The 23940-nt window shown below is 45.4% G+C and overlaps 1 protein-coding gene across 3 annotated transcripts in view; it reads right to left on the reverse strand.

Moving 5' to 3' along the window:
* Positions 1-7071: 7071 nt before the first annotated feature.
* septin9b (septin 9b) overlaps positions 7072-23940 on the reverse strand; it is a 69050-nt gene continuing 52181 nt past the window's right edge. For all 3 annotated transcript variants that reach the window (XM_079999149.1, XM_079999150.1, XM_079999151.1), the window contains 8 exons: positions 20696-20824; positions 20320-20401; positions 19895-20032; positions 15248-15365; positions 12784-12879; positions 12542-12638; positions 10207-10258; positions 7072-8898 (listed from right to left, as the gene is read on the reverse strand). In XM_079999149.1, the coding sequence (XP_079855275.1) occupies positions 8685-8898; positions 10207-10258; positions 12542-12638; positions 12784-12879; positions 15248-15365; positions 19895-20032; positions 20320-20401; positions 20696-20824 (926 nt within the window). In that variant the 3' untranslated portion in view covers positions 7072-8684. The remainder of the gene's footprint in view (positions 8899-10206; positions 10259-12541; positions 12639-12783; positions 12880-15247; positions 15366-19894; positions 20033-20319; positions 20402-20695; positions 20825-23940) is intronic.

The following is a 23940-nucleotide window of genomic DNA, read 5'->3' on the forward strand; positions in this document are numbered from 1 at the left end:
GTGTGTGTGTGTCTGTGTGTGTGTGTGTGTGTCTGGCTGGCTGGGCCACGCGGTGGTGATCTTTTGTTTCGGGTTTGCTTTCACATGCCAGGGTGGAAAAATCAGAAGATTCAGCTGCAGGGTTTTTTTTTTCTGGACGCCGTCTGTATGTGTGTGTGTGTGTGTGTGTGTGTGTGTGTGTGTGTGTGTGTGTGTGTGTGTGTGTGTGTGTGTGTGTGTGTGTGTGTGTGTGTGTGTGTGTGTGTGTGGGTGTGTGTGGGTGTATTTGCATGTGTGTGTTAATCAAGGGAGCTGAGGAAGAGGCTGAGGAGGAGGAGGCTGTGTATGTGTGTGTTGCAGACAGAGAGGAAGCTCGATAGCCTGCAGCCGCAGCACAGACAGCGGTGGGCTCACAGGGCGGTCATTTGGCTCCTAAGCCAGATGCCAGACACCTAGAGTGAATAACTATTTGGCTGGCTTTCTGGCTGGACTCTAGCTGGCTTACTAGCAGGCTGAGGGGGTGGGGGGCAGAGGCTGGTTGGCTGACTAGCTTACTGGATGTCTCATTGGCTGGCTTGCTGACTGGCTGGCTTCACCAACTCTGCCTGGTAACGGCACAGCTAGTACAGGGAACATGCGGGGCTGTGTTTTTTTGTCCCTCTCGGCTTCGTTCTCCATCCTCCCTTTTCTCAAAACAAATTCAGAAGCCAATGCTGGTGCACGAAAAGTACTTTCAAGACATGGCGGCATCTTTTCTGAGCTCGTGAAGTGAGATGATTCATTCAGGACTGCGGCGCTAAAATTAAGGCGGAGTAGCGCGCTGACGTCATCCCTTCATTACTGTGATGCAAATCTCCGTTTCCATGCCAATAGACTCTGGCAATGCGCCAAAGTGGGGCAGCGTGGCGGAGGTTGGGTGCAGCGCAGGGGTGTGATGCACGGTCCAGACACAATGAATACCAGCTGTTTGGCTTGGCACGAATCTCTGCACGTGCCCAGCGATATTGTCGGAGGGTGAAGGGGTGCACGCGCTGCCTTACGAAAATCACCGGAGCCATGTTGTGCTAATGTTGAAGAGGTTTTAATCACAGACCTCGTGTTCTATAAGAGCTATTCTGATGCTCTATACAGGCTCCACTCAGCTTTAATTTGCGACGTTGTCCCTGTCCGGCCAGTATCGTGCAGATATTTCAAGCCACCGTCAGCAGAGCAGCCATGTGCACTGATATAAAAACCATCCACTTTTCTGTCAAATTTGACATCTCATCTGCTTTGCTTGGACTAACGCTGTCTAAACATGTGTCTGACAGTCACTGCTGTGGAGAGGCTAATTAATGCATGCCACCCACCATCTCAGTGTGGGGCTACATGTGGGGTTACCCGCTGAGCACTGCAGTGGCTGTCAGCAGGAGCAAACGGCAGCCGAGCATACAACACACCACCCCTGGAGAACACCAGAATGCATTTCCTCTCTTATATTGTGGTCATTTCTCTTTACAAGTTAATTATCGGTAGTTCCCACTTCATTCGTCCGTTTACTGATTCTCGTTACTATGGAAGGTCTATCACTCGCCTAGTCACCCTGGAAGGAGTATGCCTTTAAATCATCCCCTTTTCTCCTGTGTTTGGGGGAGCTTGGAATTAGGGGTTAGGTTAGGGAATTGTTATGCAAGTGAATCGCAAAAAAAAACAACAAAATGCATAAAATATAAATAAACAACTATCTAGCTTTCCTCGAGTAAAGTAATCCTCTCACTTGAGCCCTTGAGTAAAACAAATGTATTATGGGCTACATGTAACATACAAGCCTAGTGGCTGTCTAGACCATGCATCTGTTGAATTATTTCAATAGATCATTAATTCTATAAATTCCGGACCCACCGACTCACTCAGTTACTAACTCTCCACTTACGCCATCCATAAGACTGCCGTCTCCACTGGTGGTGGTGCAGCACCAAATTAATACTTACTACTCTTCTGCCTGGAGAGTTGAGCGCAGGCACATACCAATTGATTTTCCTTTTAATATTGTAATGCCGTGTGTATGTGCACCTGTGGGGGAGGGAGAAACAGGATGTGGTCGGGACAAGTTCATCTTATTGGGGGGAGGCGTCCAGAAAAGAGGCTAATTGGCCGAGTTGTTGAGAGGGCGGGCTCTTGGTTGTTCTGTGCGGGGATTGCTAGGATGCCGAGGGCGGAGCCGTCAGGCATGCGAAGGCGTGCACTTGCTGCTAGTTCTAGCGTGAAGAAACAGCGAGATAAAGGGGAAAGCTCTACAGTATAAACGGGACACGGCCATCCCTGTTTGCTGTTTTCTGTCTGGACACCTCAGACCCCAGTATGGTTGTCAGCCGCTCCGCAGGGAATAAAACCGGGCTTCGGCTATCAACGGAAATGTCGTCCGGGTCTCCACGGAGCCCTGTCTAGTTAACACCACCAAACGTCACAATAGTTTGTCATGCAGCCCACCGGGAAAACATCCGGTACTCCTAATGGCCAGCCCCTGGCTTAGGGTTAGAAGTTCTGGGCCTGCAAAGCGCGGTACAACCGAGCAAATCATCATCCGACTATGTAAACGGTGTGAACGATGTGGTGATAAAGTTATTCCTCTCGCCTCAGCTTTCCCTACTTGAACATCAAATCGATTTAATTGCACCAATTATGACACAAAATAATTAGGTCCTTTGGAACGCCAGGTAAGAGTAAGCTGAAGTGCAGTGGAGAGGGCTGGAGGTGGAACCTGACTTGTGTGATTGAATCAGCCCTCACAGCGCTCACACCCTCGTCCTAATTTAACCCCTTGAAGGTGTCGCGTGTGGGAAAGACAAAAGCGACACGGACCAAGGAGGAAGAAAGTAGGACGGTGTGGGACCCTTTGCTGTGGTGTTTCTGTACCTTTCCGTACATTGTGGTGGTGGAGCAGGAGTTCCTTTTACATCAAGTCAACACAGCATATGGTAGATGAATAACAGCTGATCTTGCCTCTACATAAACCCCTTCTTTTGGACTTTGGATTTTTATCTTATTTTTTTGTTTGTTGTAAGCTTTTGCTTTTCCCCTCAAATTTGCACATTGCCAGCTCGTAGAAAACAGTTCGACTAATACCGTGAGAGAAAAGGAAGACCGAAAGGGCCAGAGAGAGAGAGAGATAAGAGTGGCTCGAGGGAAAGGTGTTGACATGAATGACAGCTGCCATTTTACCAGGACCAGGAGCATGAAAGGATTCTGACTGTATCTTTGAAAGTCTGAATTGAGTACTTATACTACACATACTATACAAAATTGTAGTTATCTGAAAGGACTTTAGCTGCAACTGGCATCAAAAAACTGCAAATCGATTGCCCTTAAAAAGTCTCATCTTCCACCTGAAATGACGCTCAAATGAATGCAGGCACCTAGAATTGTCTTTGCTGTCGGATTAATTCCGCCATTCCAGGAGGCATTAGCAAAAATGAGATTGAAGTGACATTTACCGGTGGAGAGGTGTTTAAGTGAGTTCAGGTACATCGCCAACCGGTCCTACGTGTCTGGCACTCGCAGTCTGGCGGTACAGTGTCACAACTTGCGATAATTTTGCTGACCTTCAGCATGGTCCTCCTCCCACCTGGCTGTTTAGATAGAAGTGTCAACCCTGAGATAAGTGTCCGATAGATGATAGTCCGTTTCACAGCTTTTCATTATCGTTCACCTTCGTGTTTGTCAATGTCACCGCACGGCGCTTCCCTGCAGCTGGGTTTTTGAAATCGATGACAGGGAGCCAAGGAGACGACAAGCAAAGGAACAGCGGGATTGGCACAGTTTGAAAGGGCGAAAATGACCTCAGACAAACCCTGCTGTCAACAAGTTATCATCGCCGTGGCAGCTGAGAACGGTGCGGCAGGAGGTGAAAACGAGAAGACCTATTAAACCCGGTGTTTTATGATCATGGTGTGGCGCTAGTTGGTCGCTACAAAAACAAACAAAATCACAACTTCCGTTGGTGTTCGTGTCAATTTGATAAGAAATAAAATAAAAATGTGTTTGTCTGGCCTCTCAAAAGTGGCTGTGACTCCCCAATACCGGAGGTCACACACACATGCACAAAGCCATTAGTACACATACTGTAGGTACAAACACCACTAGGTGACAAGATCATGACATTTTAGTTGACGATTAATTGTCAGATTAATACAAATTATTCTTTTTTTCAATCAATGCTACTGTGTAATAGTGTTATACTATAACTGAATAATAGTAACTGTGTAATTATGTGTAATAATAATATAATGATAATATTGTGTAATAATAATATTAATAATAATAATAATAATAGTGTAATAATACATGTCCTCCTATTACAGAAGGGATATCTTTTGACAATGAATATTGGAATATAAAATACCAGACATTCCTAACATTGGTAAAATTCCCTAGACAACTGGATAGAAAGCCGATTGTTGAAACTGGACTATTTTAGAAAAAGATCGCAACCTTTCCCAAATTGTTGGGTTCAGGTACTAATTGTGATAGCTCTACTCACCACCATTCATTACACATGCAGTGCTCACCACCCACGTTCAACTGTTATGGTTTTAGCCGATTTTGTGTATTGTATGAACAATGCTGATCACATACCGGTGATGGAAAGTAACAAAGTACAAATGCTTAATTACTCGACTTAGGTCAGTGTTTCAAGTACCTATAGTGTATTTGGTGTGTATTCAAGAGATTTCTGTCTTTTACTCCACTACATTTCAAAGCTTTTTTCCCCCCTGACAGTTACAAGATTCAAGATTCAAGATTTTTATTTGTCACATACATATACATACTTCCATACATATATGCAGTGAAATGTAATGCAACGCACCCGGTGATAGCACACAAGAAACACACTTTAGTTCAGATTTTAACAAAACACACAACACTTCCCTGCGAGAAAAAAAAAAGTCACGCCGTATTATGTCTCTTTGGACTCTGTAGATATGATACTTTCACCTTTACTACTCAATTTAAGAGTAGTAAGTTAAAATATCAGTGTGGGACTTTACTTTTACTACAGTAATCTGTGTCTGTAATTCCTTTCTAACAATTCAACATTACACATTACGTACTTTAGTATGTTACTTCTTTTTACAACTCTTACCTTATTGATGTTCACCTTCTCTATCTATCTATCTATCTATCTATCTATCTATCTATCTATCTAGTTTCTGTTATCAGGTAATTACCGGTTTTGGACCAGGAAAATCTGTTCAAGCCTGACATATTTAAATCTCTCCGGTCAAAATGTTCAGTGAAAATAATTCCCTCTAAGCACAATTTTGATTTGTGCTGGGTGATAAAACCATAACGATAATCATCACAATATATTTTTTCCTTCTATGTCGAAATAAAATGGACCCGAACATTTCAATTTAAAAAAAAAGGGAAAACTCTGCAGAGCTGTTCATTTCCGCGTTCGGCAAGTTGTAACGGGGAGCCAATCAGTTTGGACGATCTAAAGCTGACCTGTCACCTCAAACCAATCACGTTAGTCGATATAGAAATAAGCCCGCCCCGCCATCGTGGACAGGTTGCCTTGTAAACAGACACAGGACGGTGACAGTGAGACCAGTGTCCACAACTCAGAGGAGAAGCAGAAAGATGATGTAATGTGACAACAAGGACACATACATCTATAGGTGGCGTCCGAGCCAAAGCAGACGGTAAATATGTATTGTATAAAATATGTCGACAAGACGTGCAACACTACAAACTTTTAGTATCTAATAACACCTACTTGCCATATTTAGTTTTTTGATTTGATCAAAATTGTATTTGAGTGAAATGTTAATTAAAGCAGCTGCACTTGTTATTTATTGATCGCAAACGGAAATTATTTGATTTGAAGTCGTAATATGCGTAATGTTTATTTATTTATTTTAAAAACGGCGTTAACTGACAAAAATATTATAGATCGACATGCATTCATGATTTCATTCTACTGCTTATCAATTGTTTTTAATCTCCATAGATACAGATACTATTCGACCGAAATCTCTCCCATTTGTCCGGGACATTGAAATCTTCCAGGACACGTTGACCGGCAGCAATTTGTTCTAATGGAAACTCTGGTCTATCTATCTATCTATCTATCTGTCTATCTATCTATCTGTCTATCTATCTATCTATCTATCTATCTATCTATCTATCTGTCTGTCTATCTATGTCTGTCTGTCTGTCTGTCTATCTATCTATCTATCTATCTATCTATCTGTCTGTCTATCTATGTCTGTCTATCTATCTGTCTATCTATCTATCTGTCTGTCTATCTGTCTGTCTATCTATCTATCTATCCATCACACAGAATCACAACAGCAACCCAAAACAACTGTAGTGGTTTTTTAGGTCACGTGACGTCAATGCAGAGTGGTTGTCATGGTACGCTCCATTTACCTCGGAAGTCGGAGCTGGGAATGACGTCCCACTCGGGTTGTTGGCACGTTGCTGTGCTTGCTCTTGCGGAATACAGATAACTGCAGAACAAATGTGGGACCGGGGAACGTAGTGCTCCTCTGGGGGTCCACGGACACGTACATGTTAACATCCAAATGAACTTAATTAAAAAATAAAGATAACAACACTACAGCTTTCACTTATTGTTTATGGGTTGAGCAGCCATAATGGATTTTGGGGTTGAGTGGGTGAGAGGTGTTTCGACTTTCCGGGTCGACGTTCCATTGAAATTTCTGACTGGGAACTCGGAAATTCCCACTTCCCAGTTGAAACGGGATGCGCCATAAGTCACGTGACTCTAATTAAAGGCCCACTTTTTCGAGGAATACAATGGAAGTGAAAATGACCTTCAATCCATTCACAGCGAGGTAAGACGCCTCTTACAAACTAGATTACTTAAATGTAGTCCTACCTCAGAAAACACCTCGTCATTGATTAGTAACAAGCTTTCCCATTGGCTCAATTTTGAGAACAGCCAGAGTAGATAGACACAGTTAATCCGAAGCTCCTCCAATATATAATAAAAACGAAGGACCTCCACCAGTTAGAGTCGGCTACAGTGTCTCGCAAATAACCAGATATTGATCAATCCTTTGCAAAGAAACACAAGAAACTGAACAATAAAAATATCAATCTTTATTTTTTCAGGTAGCATATCAAAGACAATCCTTATTCTATTATACCATGAACAAATTACACAAGATCTATACAACAGTAAACAAAGTGTAATCCCATTTATTTCTCTTTTGAGTGAAAGCCAACAAAAGCTTCCATGGTTTGTAAAATGTGTTTTTTTTTTTTCAAACTCCTCCTATTTGTGCTGTTGATGTGAAATTTGATGAGATGGACAAATGAGGAGATAACGGGACTGTTGGGCTGCAGTGTACACCCAGTCACATCTTAATAGAATGGCGGGACCCTGAGGTGACAGCTATGAAAAATATTGCTTTTAGCTCAAAATGTCCCGGAATTTATCACCATACTGATAAGGGAAGTGTTCATATTGGAGGGATTGGATGGATGGATTTTCCACATTGCATACTATAACTGATGCTCTGGAGAAGTCAGCACTGGAAAGTCCTTTGATGCCCTTTGAATATTCTCGAACGCATGTGAATGCGGCAACAACAAAAAACCCCAAACCATTAATCACCACAGTCCCGAGGCCCCTGCGCTAGCCGACGAAAGCCAGCGTCTGAGTATCATCACTGAAAATCAACAGGAAGCGATTACATGAGAACACATAAATACCGATGCAAAACTCAGCTCTATATATGGACATGTACTAAAAACCAAACAAAACAAAAAACTTTTATTTGGTTTACAGGCGGTAAAATTGACGGAGCAGGTGAACGCAAGGGAGGTTGCGCACATTTCTCATCGAGCCCCATAATATTTGACAATAATATTAGAACAATAACGACAACAACGGCAATAAAAACACGATAGTAAATGAGCTATGTAAAATGAGCGGTATGACTGTATAGCATGACAGATTGGCGTAATATATAGAGCAAGACAGGTCGGTTTGGCAAAAAAAGGTCGTTAAAAACAACACAATGGCAAAAAGGACAAGGGTTGAGTCGCTTCCCCTAAAGCTGCTCCACACTGCATTTGTATGTCTTTTCTTTTTTATATTATTATAACACAGTGCAGATGTGTCACTACAATTCTCTCTTCCTCCTTAATACTTTAAAGCTAATCTACATACTGTGTCCCTCCCCAACCCTAAAGTATCTACAAATGACTATACACCACAACACAAAGTAGACCAGACCCGCAGCACTGGAACAGTGGATCCTAGTTTGGAGCTAGTCTACTGTCTGATGTTGTTCCCTTCCTTTTGGATCACCCCAGCCCCCGGGAGATGAGCCGGCCAAACCCTGCCAAACCCGGGCTCTGGTGTTTAGAGATGCACTACACAACTGGCACCTTTTCACGTGTTTAACCTTGAGGCTGACATCCGTGGCTTCCTTAATGGGAAAAGAAGTTGTATGGTTCAAGCATTTTTTGGCAAAGTTGCCCAAGAGTGACTATGTCCAAATGGGCCTCACAGTGTGTGTGTGTGTGTGTGTGTGTGTGTGTGTGTGTGTGTGTGTGTGTGTGTGTGTGTGTGTGTGTGTGTGTGTGTGTGTGTGTGTGTGTGTGTGTGTGTGTGTACTTGCTAATGCGTTGGGATGTCTTGTTTTTCTAATTCTACCAATCATGCTCATGGCCCCGAACGGACCCCTCTAGATTTCGTGCGACATGGCTTCGTGCTGGACGGCCACCCCATTGGCCTGCACGCCGGGCGGGCCGTTAGGCTGACCGTTGACCGTCTTGCTCTGTCCATTGGGCTGGGCGGGGTGCGAGCTGGGCAGGGCGTTGGACTCGTTTAGCCGGCGGACGCGGTACATCTCGTAGTGGATGTTGCTCGTGATGTCCTTTATGTTCTGCATGTGCGTCCTGATGGGGAAGACAACATTTTTGTGTTTCAGGTTGGTTCAACATCATTAAGGGTGCGAGAGGGTGCATTGCATAGAAATATTCATGTTGGCAAAATTGACCTCAACCGGTTGTCCATGCACTGTGAATCAAAATAACAATATAACCTATATTTGACCAGGACCTGGACCATTTGACCTATGAGGTATGGCATTTCAAGATCAGGATATACAAAAAAATATTTATTAAAGTGGACCTATTATGCTCCTTTTTACACAAGTAAATATAGGTCTCCAAGGTCCCGAAACATGTTTTTGAACTGTTTCGCTGAAAATACTCCGATTATGCATTCCAGCCATTCTAACATGCCTCTATACCACCCTGTTCCAAAACAGGCTGTTCTTTTGTGGGTGGAGCCACCCTCCAGAGGCCCCGAGTTCTGTCAGCCAATGGGAATTGAGCACAAGTTCCGGGTTCTGTGAGCCAATGGGGTTTGAGATTTACTCTGTTGTAGTTCTGTTGTATGACGTACACCAAAATCGGTTTATGAACAAATTTGAGGTGAGGAATAAGAAATCCAGCTGCTGAATGCAGAGGCCTCATTTCACCGGCCACCATCCAAAGCATGTGTGTGTGTGTGGATGCATGTGTTGCGTGACAATTAAAGATTCTTCTTCTTCTTCTTCTGAATGTTGACTCTTGTTAGATGTACGAGGCCTCATTTAAAAGTTTGTTTCGACTTGTGTTGCCGCGCTCCAGGGTTGTGGCAGACATGGAAACCACACCGGGACTCTAACACACGGCTTTATTGTTTCATGTAAACTTCGGAAAATAGGTAAAATAAATAAATACATCTAAAATAAAAACACAGTTTCGATTGGTTTTGTCTGGAGAAACGCACAGTAGATCTGGCACCGCAGCCTACAGTCTATCTACCGCTTACTTTGTTTTTGCTTTTTTAAAGGAAACACAGCAGAATTATTTTTGAAATATTTACACTTCCGTTGTCTGCAGTTTCTTCACGGACAGTTAGTATTAATTCCTCTTTCTTTTAAAATATCAGTTAAATTACTCAGAAGGGGCGGTTCTAATTCCACTGTGGGCCCTGTGACGTACGAAGGGATCAAAAAATATGAACGAGGTGTTTCAGGACATGCTTTCAAGGCTGCCCACTGGGTTGACTAATTTCAGAGTTTGTGTTAGAAGGCCTATCAGAGGCCCACATATGTGTGCACATATACTGAAAAAGTGAGTTTTTCATAACAGGTCCCCTTCAACAAATAACTTAAATATTAGATGCTTCAACATCGGTGGAGGAAGGTGACTTACCTGATGAGGAGGTCTCGCAGGTAGGCAAACTCACAGTGTGCGATATTCTCAACTGGAAGAACAAAGAAAGAGGCCTACTGTTAGATTATATCCTGATAGAACCCGCCCCTCCATCCTGGAAGTAATACACAAATCTCATACAATATGAAACAAAAAGTCTCTCCTTGATGCTGCCTTGTGTTCAAAAACTGAGCAGTAGGCATCACATTGTGTTATTCCCATTCTCTGCCACAAGATGGCAGTCTTGCACATTGCTCAACCCAAGGGGGTTCCCTACAACTTGACAACTGCTGCAATTTTCTTAAGCCAAGATAAGCGCCCCACCCCGTACCCCCCCCCCCCCCCCCTTCCTCATCCGCATCTCATCAATTTAAAATATCTCAACTCCCCTCCAGATTGGAGAACTTATGTGAGACGCTTTCAACAAACTCACATGACACGCCAACAGCGCCTCCACTGAGGCCAACATGTTTGAATTATAGATTACGTCAAATTCCTAAATTAAAAAGAGCCGGGGACCGGTAGGCGGCTACCATTTTATGTAAAGCTTGGAAATCCAGGGGGCAGGAAATTACATTTACTTTTCTGAGCGCCGGGGAGAGAGGAGCGGAGTGGTTTCACCACCGGGTCCATGAGTGTTGATTAGCGGCGTAGAGGGGAGCTGGAAGTAGGAAGAGCCAGAGTCAGCATCTCCCCCCCTCCACTCAAAAGGGTGGGAGTGGGTCCTGTCCTGAAACACACACATTTGAATGCGTGCCTGCCAGGTATAATGGGCGCCACACTTTACTCTCTATCCGTTTCCCTCTCACACCATCTATACCCCCTCCATGCGCCTTCTCACTCACACTCCACTAATCCTGTGAAGCCCTTAAAAAATATCTGCTTCTCTCCCACTCTCAGTGCATTAGGGTCTGGGATTTAACCCCTCCCCCCCTTGCTCCACTTCCACGGCTCTAATATATGGGTGCGAGTGCCTGTGAATGCTCCCAGTCCTCTTTCCCTCTCTTCCCTCCCCTCCCCTCAATTCTTGCCCCCACCCACCCCTCGTTCCCACCGCCTGGACCAGCGAGAATGGAGGCATTGTTGGAGAGGAGACAGCTGGAGACAACAACGTTCTCACACACACACACACACACACACACACACACACACACACACACACACACACACACACACACACACACACACACACACACACACACACACACACACACACACACACACACACACACACAGCCTTTTCATTGCACCTCTCTCACAGGCTCCATGTAGAGACGCAGAACGTTTTGTTCCAAGGGCTCAGAAATGACTAAGCTAAGCTACTTCATAACATTTGAAACAAGTCACCGACCAGAAAAAGTCTCAAAGTCAAAACGTCAACATGACACATATGTGACTGCCATCGCTGTGAACATATTTTAATTGGATGAAAGGTTCACTTATTTCCCCTGACTGGAATAAATGATACATAAAAGCTGAGCCTAATTAAAAGCTGATAAAGCTCATCAAAAAGCGGTTTGATTTATTTTACAATACCTATAAACCTGTGGGTCTTATCCCAGTGCACGCTGCGATAGAGCCAGTTTTCCAGACACTGTGACATTCCTCAAGTCCAAATTCTCTCCAGCTCCCTCTTTGCCCTTCAAAGAATTCGCTTTCATCTCCCCAAGACAGATGTCCACACACACACACACACACACACACACACCCCCCCCCCCCCCCCACACACACACACCCACCCTTGGGTGAGATGAGGACACTGCCCCTCTTCTTTGAGGCACTTTCTCAACAGTGTGAGCTCACAGCCAATTCTAACAAATGTCAAGACAAGTGACTGTGTGTCTGTACAGTGTGTGTGTGTGTGTGTGTGTGTGTGTGTGTGTGTGTGTGTGTGTGTGTGTGTGTGTGTGTGTGTGTGTGTGTGTGTGTGTTCCCCACTGCCCGTACCATTGTCCCCAAGGACACAGAGGGCTCATTAAATCGCCTGTATCTTAAATCTGTTTTGCTGCAGAAACAGCGGGACGTGGACATGACAAACACACACGTCTGGTTCTGGAGGACCAGACACCTACAGTAAGCAGCCTAAATCTTTTTTATTTATTTAAAACAAACACCATTTAGAAGCTACATGTTTAAAATATGTGTTTAGGGAGTCAGGCAGCTGTATATACAGTATACTGCCCAGTGACCTGGTTTCCATTGTCTGTTTGGCAGGAGAGCAACAAGCTGTGCCTCTGTTTAACTCTGTGTGTGTGTGTGTGTGTGTGTGTGTGTGTGTGTGTGTGTGTGTGTGTGTGTGTGTGTGTGTGTGTGTGTGTGTGTGTGTGGTCTTTACCTTCTATGGTCCCCCATTTAGTTTTTCTTCCCAGAATCCTCTTCCCATTGACCTGGTACTCCTGGTCACTTCCTACCACAGCAAAGGGGATCATCTCCTGTTCAGAGTACACGTACAGTACACTCAGCGTTTACTCGTGTCCTTTCAGACTGAACAGCCCAACAAGATCTGCGAATGAAAAACTGGACGGCCAACTGGCTGAGCTTGCATAGAAGGCGTCCATCCCGACCCTGTGAGCGTACCCTGATTTTCTCGTTGATCATTCTGTCCTCCGCGTCTTCGTCAAACTCCTTCTGGGGATACACGTCGATCCCGTTGGCTCGCAGCTCTTCTCTGATCTGCACGGAGACGGCACACGGGGGAGGAGAAAAACAAAAACAATGGTGAAAAAGTGGACTTCAAAACCTACGCGGTGCAAGAATAGTTCAAAAAGGCAACTTTCTTAGAGCTGCTTTTTAAAAGATCTAAGATTGTGGATATTTCGGAGGCCGAGCCCCGAGTCTTTAACGCCAGTCACTTCATCTTCTGCAGCCTAAGTGGTCTTTAATGTCTTCAAGCGATTGCAGTTACATTTGCAAGGACATTAGCCTTCATCTCCTCGCAAGTAAAGGTTTCCAGGATCAAGAGAACAAATGGAAACGGATGAAGGGGGAAGTAGGACCGGGGGAATACTCTTCACAATCAATCGGAACCCAACTCTCTTCATCCATCATCTCACCCCACAGCACCGGCCACCGCCGCCAACAACCAACACAATCACTGTTGCAAATGCAGACCTTTGAAACAGGGCCTTTGAGCACGAGCCCCCGCCGTGCTTGTAACGATTTGCACACGCACACGCACACGCGCACGCACACACACACACACACACACACACACACACACACACACACACACACACACACACGGTCTGAAAATGGAAACCTCAAATTCAACGAGAGCCATTGTAATGAACTAGACGACTTCTATAAACACCGTCAACGATCCATCATGCAGTTGGGAGTCTGTGTTGAAATTAAGTGATTCCCGAGTTTCTTGACATGGAGAAGCGAATCGAGGTTAACCAACACGACTGAAGTCCAGCCAGACCTGGTCACGTCCTGTAGACCATGCTGCTCCATTCCTTTTTATGCTGGTATGATGGTTTAAGGTCAGGCGCAGACACTTGGTCAGAGAAAGAGACCGACGTGCTTCTGGCAGAACCACTGGCCCTCGCAATTACTACTCTGACAACTTCCATTTGGTTTATTTGTTTACCCTTTGAAACTTTCTCAGGGTCACATTATGGGACATAAACTGAGGGAACTTCCCCCCAAAAAAAAAAAAAAAAAGCCACATCAACCCTTGGTAAGGGAACGAGAACACAGGCTTGCAGTCGGACAGACACAGCGCAGACCTCTAATAAAAAAAAGCTCCCTTGTTCCATTTGCATGACAACTTGCCGCTGGAGCAACGGCAGCGAAATAATAACAAGAAGAACCCTTCGCTAGAGAGGCTTTCATGTCAGCAACCTCCAGGGTCATGTGGTGCGCGCATGGCCAACCAAAACAGCCCAGTTACATACAGGCCCCGGCGGCTTCCGTTTCGCTGCCAGGTTTGCGTTTCCTCCCCACCTTTTGTTCACATTCGACGACATTACAGCCATCCGGCAAAGGTAGCCAAGACACCCATTGTGCACTTCCCCTTCGCAGGAAGCGAGAAGAGCTGAGCGACAGAGGGAACCGGTCGTTACCGAAACTTCAACCCCCCCCCCCCCAAGTGAAATCAATGGGATAACGTTCATTTCTTGCATACGGTTAAAGGCCTCCTTCCCTTTGTTTCGGCAGGCGAGCGCTTGTTAATGAAAATAGGCTCCACCAACGGAAAGGACCACCAGCGACAAAGTGGGAGACGATACTCTGGAGAAGGTCTGTAATCACTCAGTTCTTGAACAAAGATGGGTCAGAACAAAACGGCCCGCAGTATACAGTTCATCAGATGAAAAAGCTTTCGAACCCTTTTAACTACAGTCACGCCTCCAAGGGGTCACGCCGCAAATGAAGAAAACCTCTAAAACCTAGGAAACTTATGTTACGGTCGCTTTCGCTCCCTCCCTCCCTTCCACCCAGTAATGATGGACTACTCTTTCCAGCTGGACGACAGTCCCCCGTCTTGAAGGGTGGAGAGAGAAAGACGGGGGGTGGGGGGGCGTTGAGCAAATAAACACTTGAAATAAACAGTTCCTAAATGCTTGGTGTTACAGTTATTGAAGATGCTCGGCTCTTCCCAGGATGGCCGCGGTGTGGGGGTTTCATCCAGATGGTCGTTGTTTGTCTCTCCTGACAGGGCTTCATCCAACACCAACCTTTGTATTGATATGTGTTGCTATGAAGCCTGCGTATGGTGTGTGAGATTATTTGACCTCTGCCGCGTGTTACTCATTCACTTATTTCAAGGCTGCTTTAAGGACCCTGTACAGGCACGCACACACACACACACACACACACACACACACACACAGACACACACACACACAGACACACACACACACACACACACACACACACACACACACACACAGACACACACACACACAGACACACACACACACACAGCAAAATCAGAAATGCTTTGCTCTCGATCTAAAACGGATGCTTTACAACACGGTACTGTGCTCGGTACATTCCGGGGGATCCGCGGCAAGAGAAGGTGTAGCCCCGCACTCACCGTCTGTTTGAAGTATTCCCGCTCCTCCAGGGTGAGCGTGTCGGCCTTGGCGATGACGGGGACGATGTTGACAACCTTGCTGAGGCGCATCATGAACTCCACGTCCAGTGGCCTCAGACTGCAGGGAAGAAGCATAGGCAGAAGGGGTTCTAAAGCATCAACACCTTTCATGGGTCAATGGATGTGGTGCGGTATGAAATGCAACAATCGAAACAAAACAACAACAGAAACATATCACAGCCAAACGAAAGCCGACACTTTAGAGGTTTCTCAAATTTTCCCAGCTCGACTTCGGCAGGATTGTTCTGAAGTAAAAGATTTACAAGAGGTTTGAAAAAAGACATTTGGGAACGATACGAAGAATGGTGAGAAGGGTGAGATAATATCTAATGCAGGTTGACAGCTGGCTTTCAACTCATGGCGCTGCAAGTAAATGCAATTTGGACATTTTGGGCCCCAGGACTTCCCACAGGACAACACAATGTTTCCACCACAGTTGTTTCCAAAGAGAACTGAAAAACACCAGTAACTACCCTACTCAGCAACTATTTATGGTCAAAGATCATTAGAATCCATAGGAGTATCTTGGCTGGTTTTGGGAAGTGCCATGAGCCTGAGTCACCACTAGGGGCCAGTCACGGTCTTCATCCATCCAGACCTGTGGCAAACATGGTGGATCATGTTCTCTGAACTGAGAATAACATGTCCCTTTTGGATATGTAAAAAAGAAACAATGACAATCAAACAGAAAGACATATTCCCCTATTCCCGCTGCCAGTGTTATTCTCTTCCTGGTGAAATGAATTAGACGTAGGGAGGTGCTATAAACGATGATGGGAGATAAACATCCAGGTCTGCTGGAGCTGCTTTACTTCTCATTTACTCATGCTTCACAATTTAGAAAATAAATAAAATCTGTGTTCTTCAGAAATGCATGATACTATATATACACTATATTGTCTACTCTAGTCCTCTCCCCTAAACTGTTATTCTTGCCATCCCTCCTGTGCCTCCAGAGCGGTTCCCTCTGCGTGGGCTAAGCCTTCAATTAGCCCTCATCCATGCCAGGGCCGCCTGGTACAGGATACCCCAGAGCCAGCTGGAGGTAGAGGCAAAGGTCACACACACACACACACACACACACACACACACACACACACACACACACACACACACACACACACACACACACACACACACACACACACACACACACACACACACACACACACACACACACACACACACACTTTGGGTGCTAAAACCCCCACAGGGGGTCGCCAGAGATCCCACTGAGGGTCGTAGTCAAATATTGGTTCAAAAATGGATGCTTTTACAAAATCCATGACTATATTCTAATGTACAGCCTTAAAACCTTGCTCTCTCTACCATGAAAATAGAACCAATTAACACAAAAATGTCCGCAGACTGCTCATAAAACACATTTAAAAAATAAGTATTAATAAATACTTATTACTTTAAATAGCGGGTCTCTGATTGAATCAGGTTTGATTCAAGGGGTGTCTGATGGGGGGAAAAAAAGTTTGGGAACCCCTGCTATGGAGGGGAGGATGGATACTGTTACCCATGCAAACAAGTGATTTTTTTTATTATGTATTTCCCTCTATGTAACAACACCGATTAGACAGCGCTTGCTATTTGGCATCTGTTGGTTGGGAAGCGGAGCAGAGATGAATGAGAGCCGCGGCTGGAGACAGATGGAGATAACAGGGGGGCTGGAATCTGAACCCCCCCCACACACACACACACACACACACACACACACACACGCCCGTCTCTCCCTCTGTCTCTCTCCCGCTCAGTTTCTGTGGGTTACTTTGAGAGGGCTTTATTTTGGTATGTCAAAAGATTGATTTCTACGGCCAGACCATTCTAGCTTTCCGACAGACCTCCCCTCCCGCCTCCCCTCCCCCCTCTCGGAGGATTTCTCATGACCTAGGCCGTGTCCGCCATGCGTGCCACCCTACTTGTGTATTCACAGCATATAGAGTATAACTGAACTGAACGGCGCATCGAGCACGAACAACATGCTTGAGAAACCATGGGTCATGTGAGCATCTGTACACATACTGCAGGTATCTTGTACATATGCTATGTATGTAGGCCTAATGTGTGAGGAATGAGAGAGCGCTGTAAAGGGAAACAGCAGACGTGTGCTTACCTAGAAAACCTTTGTGCACCAGTTCTCTGGTGCACAAAGTGGCACTCTCTTCACTTCCTCCTTTTCTCCAGCACATGAAAAATCGCAGCTACACACATGAGAACCCGCGTGCAACAACAAGACCGGGATGGTCCTCTTGTCCCTCAGGAAGACACCTTTAGGACAATGGGACAGCCTACATAGAAACGGCGAGGCCAGCTCTACCAAATGGCCGTCTCGTCTGATTCAAAGGCCGCTTTCTCGTCCTTTCGGCCCTACCGCCTTCTCTTCTAAACATCTTTAGTGAAGATGAGGAAGCCTGAATGGAAATTGCTGATTTGCCAGGCTGAAAAAACAATGCCTCTAACTAGGAAAGCCGCAAACTTCTAAAACCCGATATCTGCTCCGGATATCAGCTGACAGAAGCTCAGAGTTAGGCTGAATGTTTAATATGCGTTTATTATCGTCTCCCTGCCTGCGATTGTTGAGGAACGGGGGGAGGGATGGGGAACGCTGTCCAGAAACATGGCTTTGGCATGATGTCCATATAATTGGTCACAGGCCCTTCACTTCAGACCTCAAATATGGAGTAGTTTGTGTGTGAGAAACGAATGGAACAAGATGGAAAATAAGCAAGGAAGAGAATAATGGGGAGAGAGAGAGAGAGAGAGAGAGAGAATTTTTTTGCTCTCCTACCATCGTGAGCTGGGTTCAGCTCTACGGTGCAGGAAGAAAAACCCCACGTTACGGGCTTGTTAGCGCCTGTAACTGGTGTGTGCGTTATCTACAAATATACCTGCCTAACGCGCGTGCTCCCAAGAGAGAATACATCTTTCACCAGAGCTCACTTACTGAGCTTCCCCTGAGTGTATAACCATGTTTGCATGTGTCTAGCATCAAAGAACATGTTGTTCTTGTTCGTTGTTCTTTGATGCGTTTGTATGTTTGCGTGCGGCTGCATGCATGTGCGTTTCTGAACAGACATGCATGTACATTTGATTATGAAGGATCCAATACGGCCTCCTGAGGGAGCGAGAGAGCGGGTATTTGAGGGTAAGGGAACTAATAGAAGGAAATGAGGGTAGTTTTGTGGCTAAAGAGAGAGGAGGATGTCTGGATTATATTGTGCGACAGAGAATTTTGGCAGAGCAATGACCTAGCTGACCTGTGCAGCTGCCAGCAAGACCACACACACACACACACACACACACACACACACACACACACACACACACACACACACACACACACACACACACACACACACACACACACACACACACACACACACACACACACACACACACACACACACCTGTAAAGCAGCCGCTGCAGTGACATGAGGAGATGATGAGGGGGTCTGTCAGAAAGTAAAGGACACACACACACACACACACACACACAAAGCCCCGGGGAGAAACTTCAAAGTGGACAACTGTTGTAGTTTTTGATCAACAGAAACGCAAACACTTGCACCAAAGTCACTGAAGCCATCGTAGAGATATGTGGTGAAACGGTTGGAAGCGGCCTGTGTCGGTGAAGGTGCCCAGGTGCATGTGTTTATATGCTGCGGTCCAAGCTGTGGGGATGAATGTACATAGATGCATGTGTGAAGGTTAAACAGTGTGTGTGTGTGTGTGTGTGTGTGTGTGTGTGTGTGTGTGTGTGTGTGTGTGTGTGTGTGTGTGTGTGTGTGTGTGTGTGTGTGTGTCTGCGGCACCAGATGGGACTGCGTAGCATTGTTAAATGTAACAAATTAGAGACTAGGCTTAGGAAAAGTCTGTTTAAGGTCTCATTATCCAAATACTGTCACAATTCTGTGTTATGTGGCATTTGTTCCACGTTTTGTGTGTTTTGGTTTGATTATCTCGACTCTTGAGGTAAGCTTTCTAATCATGGGACTCAAATTCCAAGCGTTGAGCTTGTTGTTGCTGCATGGTTTCAGACCGCCAAAGCTGGTCATGACGACCCATCTACGAGTTTTAGGAAACATTGTTATAATTGTTTGAACAGCAAGTTTCATCCTTAAGACCCTACAAACCTTGACACTTGAACTTGAGCTATTTATGCAGTTTTCCACAATATTTAGAACCCTCCCTCTCGACTCTACCATGTCAGAACAGTTTCCCCATCGGCACTTCCTCTACCCCCCCCCCCCCCCCCAAACTGTAGGGAAAAGGTTAAACAGGGGTGAAGAAGAGTTATGTTTGAAGATGAACTCCCAGGCTGATACCTCAGAGTCTCCGGGGACGGGATGAGTTCCACATGTGTTTGGAGGAAAATGGGGGGGGGGGTGACAGCGAGAGAGAGAGAGAAGCAGCTTAGAGAGCAGACAGACGATAGGTCAAGGGATACTCCCAGATGGTTGGGTCTGTTGCAGCTGTGGGATGAGATGCTGGAGTGGGGCATCAAGTCACAACAGCAACACTGACACAAATTGGTGTTTTTTGTTTTTTTTTGGCGTGTGTCAATATTTCGGGACCCACCAGTGTCCGGTGGGGGGGATGAAGTAGATGCAGCAGTGCACCCTGGAGTCCGGGATCCTCTTCTTCCTGTTGATGTTGATCTCCTCCTGAAGGTACGCCTCGTACTGATCGTTGATGAACGTCATGATGGGCTGCCAGCTGACGGGGAGAAGGTACAGAGGGAAATGGGAGTTTAGGAATGGAACGGCATGCTGTTAATAAAGCTCCCCTTGGGCAAAACAAAATTCAGTTTTCATTCCCAATAAATGTATTGTTACTTATTGTGGTCTCCCTTGTCAAACTGAGGAAATATTAATTTAAGCATAGCAGCCTTAATCAGGGCAGCCTAGAGTACTTGAGGTTGTAAACCCCTAAACAATCCACCGCTATCAGTAATCAAGCACTCAGATGACATCAAAACAAATGAAAAGGACAAAAATACTGACCAGTTCTCGTTGTTGATCTGGTCACCGAAGCCAGGAGTGTCGATCACCATTAGTTTCATCCTCACACCTTTCTCCTCAATATCTAGACAAAGGGAATCCAGCCAAGCAAATCAAACTTTGGCATGATGTAGGTAGATGTTCTCTGCATTGGGGTTATTTGATATGAAGCTTCACAAATTGAGAGTAATGACAAAGCTAAGGTACAGCACTGGCCAATAAAGATGGAATCCCTCAGTCCTTCAGCACAGCGGCCGTAGTTTTCGCTGCCCAGTGTGTATACATTCAGTATTAAGATATTGCATTACGAAACAAATAAATACTTTCTCGATCTATTTGTGAGCAGTGTTTCAGAATGTGGTTTAGTGAAGTGGCCAACCGTGGCTGATGGACTTGATCTCCACGGTCTTGGGGATCTTCTCCTCGGGGTTGGGCTGCGCTGACTTGCGGCTCACCTTGGACTTAAAGAGCGTGTTCATCAGGGTGGACTTCCCCAGGCCGCTCTGACCTGCACGGCACAATCACACCGAAATGTTTAGAGCTACAAGAAACACTAAACGAGGTCTTATTTGCGGCCTTGCCACCAACTCCCAGGAATGTTCCTACAGCCAAGGTGTGATTTCAACACTCTTAGCAGACCTTTCACCTCTCGGTTTACTGGACGTAGAACAAGTGCAATTCACAGTTTGCAGAAGAGTCATTGCATAGCGATCTGTCAATCCTCGCTCAGCAAACTACTACTACGCACCCTTTCCTCCGACAAACTGCTCCAACACCAGTTTGAAAATGGTGAAAGGGTCTCGTGAGCGGACTTGCCATGATTGCACATGGTCAATTTGAGTTGCGACATACAGTGTCTATTGAACCATATATTCATGAACTCAGATGCATAAGCTGATTTGGTTGCTGGTTGCAAGTTTGGGGTACACAAGAAAGCAATGCCATCATACTGGGACATCACGCGACGCAGTAAACAAGTAAACAACGTTTGACGGAGCCTTGCCAGAAGACGGTTATGAAGACGCACTGGAACGGGGTTATGACTTCACACAAACACGCCAATCCACTCATGGAAGACAAGAGGCCTATTCAGGCAGAGCGCAATACATCTGAGCCCTGAACAAGGAGATCACAAATGCGTATGACATGGTTCCTATGGCTCAGATTAGTGTGTGTGAGAGTGTGAGTCATCCATGACAGCAGCAGGCCAGCTGTGGAGGTCAGGCCAGCCTGCAGTGGGGCCAGGGGAGGGCAGATGTACAGGCTAGACATACCACACACACACACACACACACACACACACACACACACACACACACACACACACACACACACACACACACACACACACACACACACACACACACACACACACACACACACACCTTTGCTTTACCATGTGCTTCCACACACTCTTGCATACACACTTCTATCTACCCCCTGTGAGAATCCATCAGCTGCTCTGACAGGGGGCATGTGGACCTCTGCCAAAATGCCAGCCACGCTACGCCACTCAGGGCTGCCCTTTACACCACCTTCTCCATCACACAGACACACATTCATTCACACACACGCAGTCACATTTTAATCACACGCACGCTGCTCTACAGTTTTTCCTCAAACCCAAACTTTCCAAATGTCCTCATTGTGCACACACACACACACACACACACACACACACACACACACACACACACACACACACACACACACACACACACACACACACACACACACACACACACACACACAGTGGGACAGAGAAGGTCATGGGGCTCCTGGCGGGGATTAGGCAAATGTATCTCACCGCAGAGGTACAACGCAGCGCACGAGTATAATCGCACTGTGGCTAACATTTAACGCAGTCGCAGGTCACCGAACAACTTAATTTGGTTGGTGAGAAGGATTTAGTGTTTTTATTTTGGTATTACGGCTTCCTAATCCTTCGCAACTTTGCTCACATTATTTTGCACTTTTCTACGCCTCGCTCTCCAACCCACAGCTTCACCTAGTTTATTCTCTGCAACTGCCAGAGACTTTAATTTCCCCTCGGGGGGGTCAATAAAGTGGGAACACTCGGTCCTGGTCACGTGACTGAGGAAGTCGCTGTGCTGAGAAATAACATGTGCGCTCACCGAGAACAGAAACCGTGGAAAAGAGAAAAACAATGTTTCAGTCCCTGCCCCTTTTTCAAACAGATGATTTTTGGGGGCAAAGAAAATGTACAGTAGTGTCCTTTAAGGGTCCACGGAGTTGAGATATAAATAAAATGTAATTAAAATCCATTTACGATACAGCTTTAGCTCTCGGAAATATCTTTAAAATTCAGCTTTGCGCCATATTATATTTTACGTAGAGAATCTGGTTGGTTAGAGTGGTGTAAAATGCCCTCCTTTATACAGTATCTACATAAATAATTCATGTTAACTATTAGTAGTGAAAGCCATTGTAAAAATCACAATCTGTTGTCAAGTCGGCATATTTTATGGAATCATATCAGGTGAGCGGCAGCAATACATTCCTGCCTTTCTTCATCTAGTTTATCACGGCGGCTCATCGCTTGCAAAACACTGTGCGTCATATATTCTGTACTTGTCTTTGCATGAAAAATTTTTGCCAATATAGTGTTGTGTTTCCTCACCACAGGAGTCTACACGCCGACACATGCCGGGGTAATGTGCATGGGGACTCTGTCCTGTTCACTGCAATGCATGCTGAGGAAAAGGACACTCACCAAGTCCAACAGCCGTGCCATCGAGCAGTGTGTGTACAAAACACCCTCCCACGGGGCCTAGATTCAAGAATCCCGACTGCATTCTACACCACCGCTAACTACCACCGTGCGCCCAAACATAAACATGGAGGCTTTAAATATAATGGCAGACGTAGCCAGGGCCCTTTGAAAAACGGGGCCTTTGGTGAGGAGACCCATCTCCCAGTGTGTGGTAGAGTAAACACTCCTGATGATTTTAGTTTCTCTTCACTTTGGGCGTCTTTTGTGTTTATACATTAATAATAATAATGTAGGAGTGTGTGTGTATATATATATATATATATATATATATATATATATATTTTATTCTTTGTTGGTTGCTCTCTCCCACACACTCACACCCTTACTAGTGGCTTGCTTCTCTCTTAGCAGATGTCTGCGTTCCCCTGAAGAGTTGAGCTTGTGGGGTAAGGGCTGTCATTATACCACTATCCATGCCTGCCTGTCCTTTTATCTACTCAAGTGTGTTGCATTAATTGTGTGTGTGTGTGTGTGTGTGTGTGTGTGTGTGTGTGTGTGTGTGTGTGTGTGTGTGTGTGTGTGTGAGATGCTCAGAGGCACTGGAGGAGGTCTCGTTGAGAAAACCACCATGCTGGTCAGTTGTTAGTAGGGGGAAGAGTACGACAATCAGAAACAGAATCGTCTTTATTGCCAAGTAAGTTTAAACGTACAAGGAATTTGTCTTGTTGTTTGGTGCATAGCAATAGAACATACGTACACAACATAGTCAGGGATAAAGAATGCAAAATGCAAGGGCTGCAAGTGAAGAAACAAATGTTATATCGAAACATTTTCAATAAGAAAACAATATATAAAATACACAGATCAGCCACAACATTAAGGCGACGAGT

Source organism: Zeus faber, assembly GCF_960531495.2.
Source record: "Zeus faber genome assembly, chromosome: 4".
NCBI lineage: Eukaryota > Metazoa > Chordata > Actinopteri > Zeiformes > Zeidae > Zeus > Zeus faber.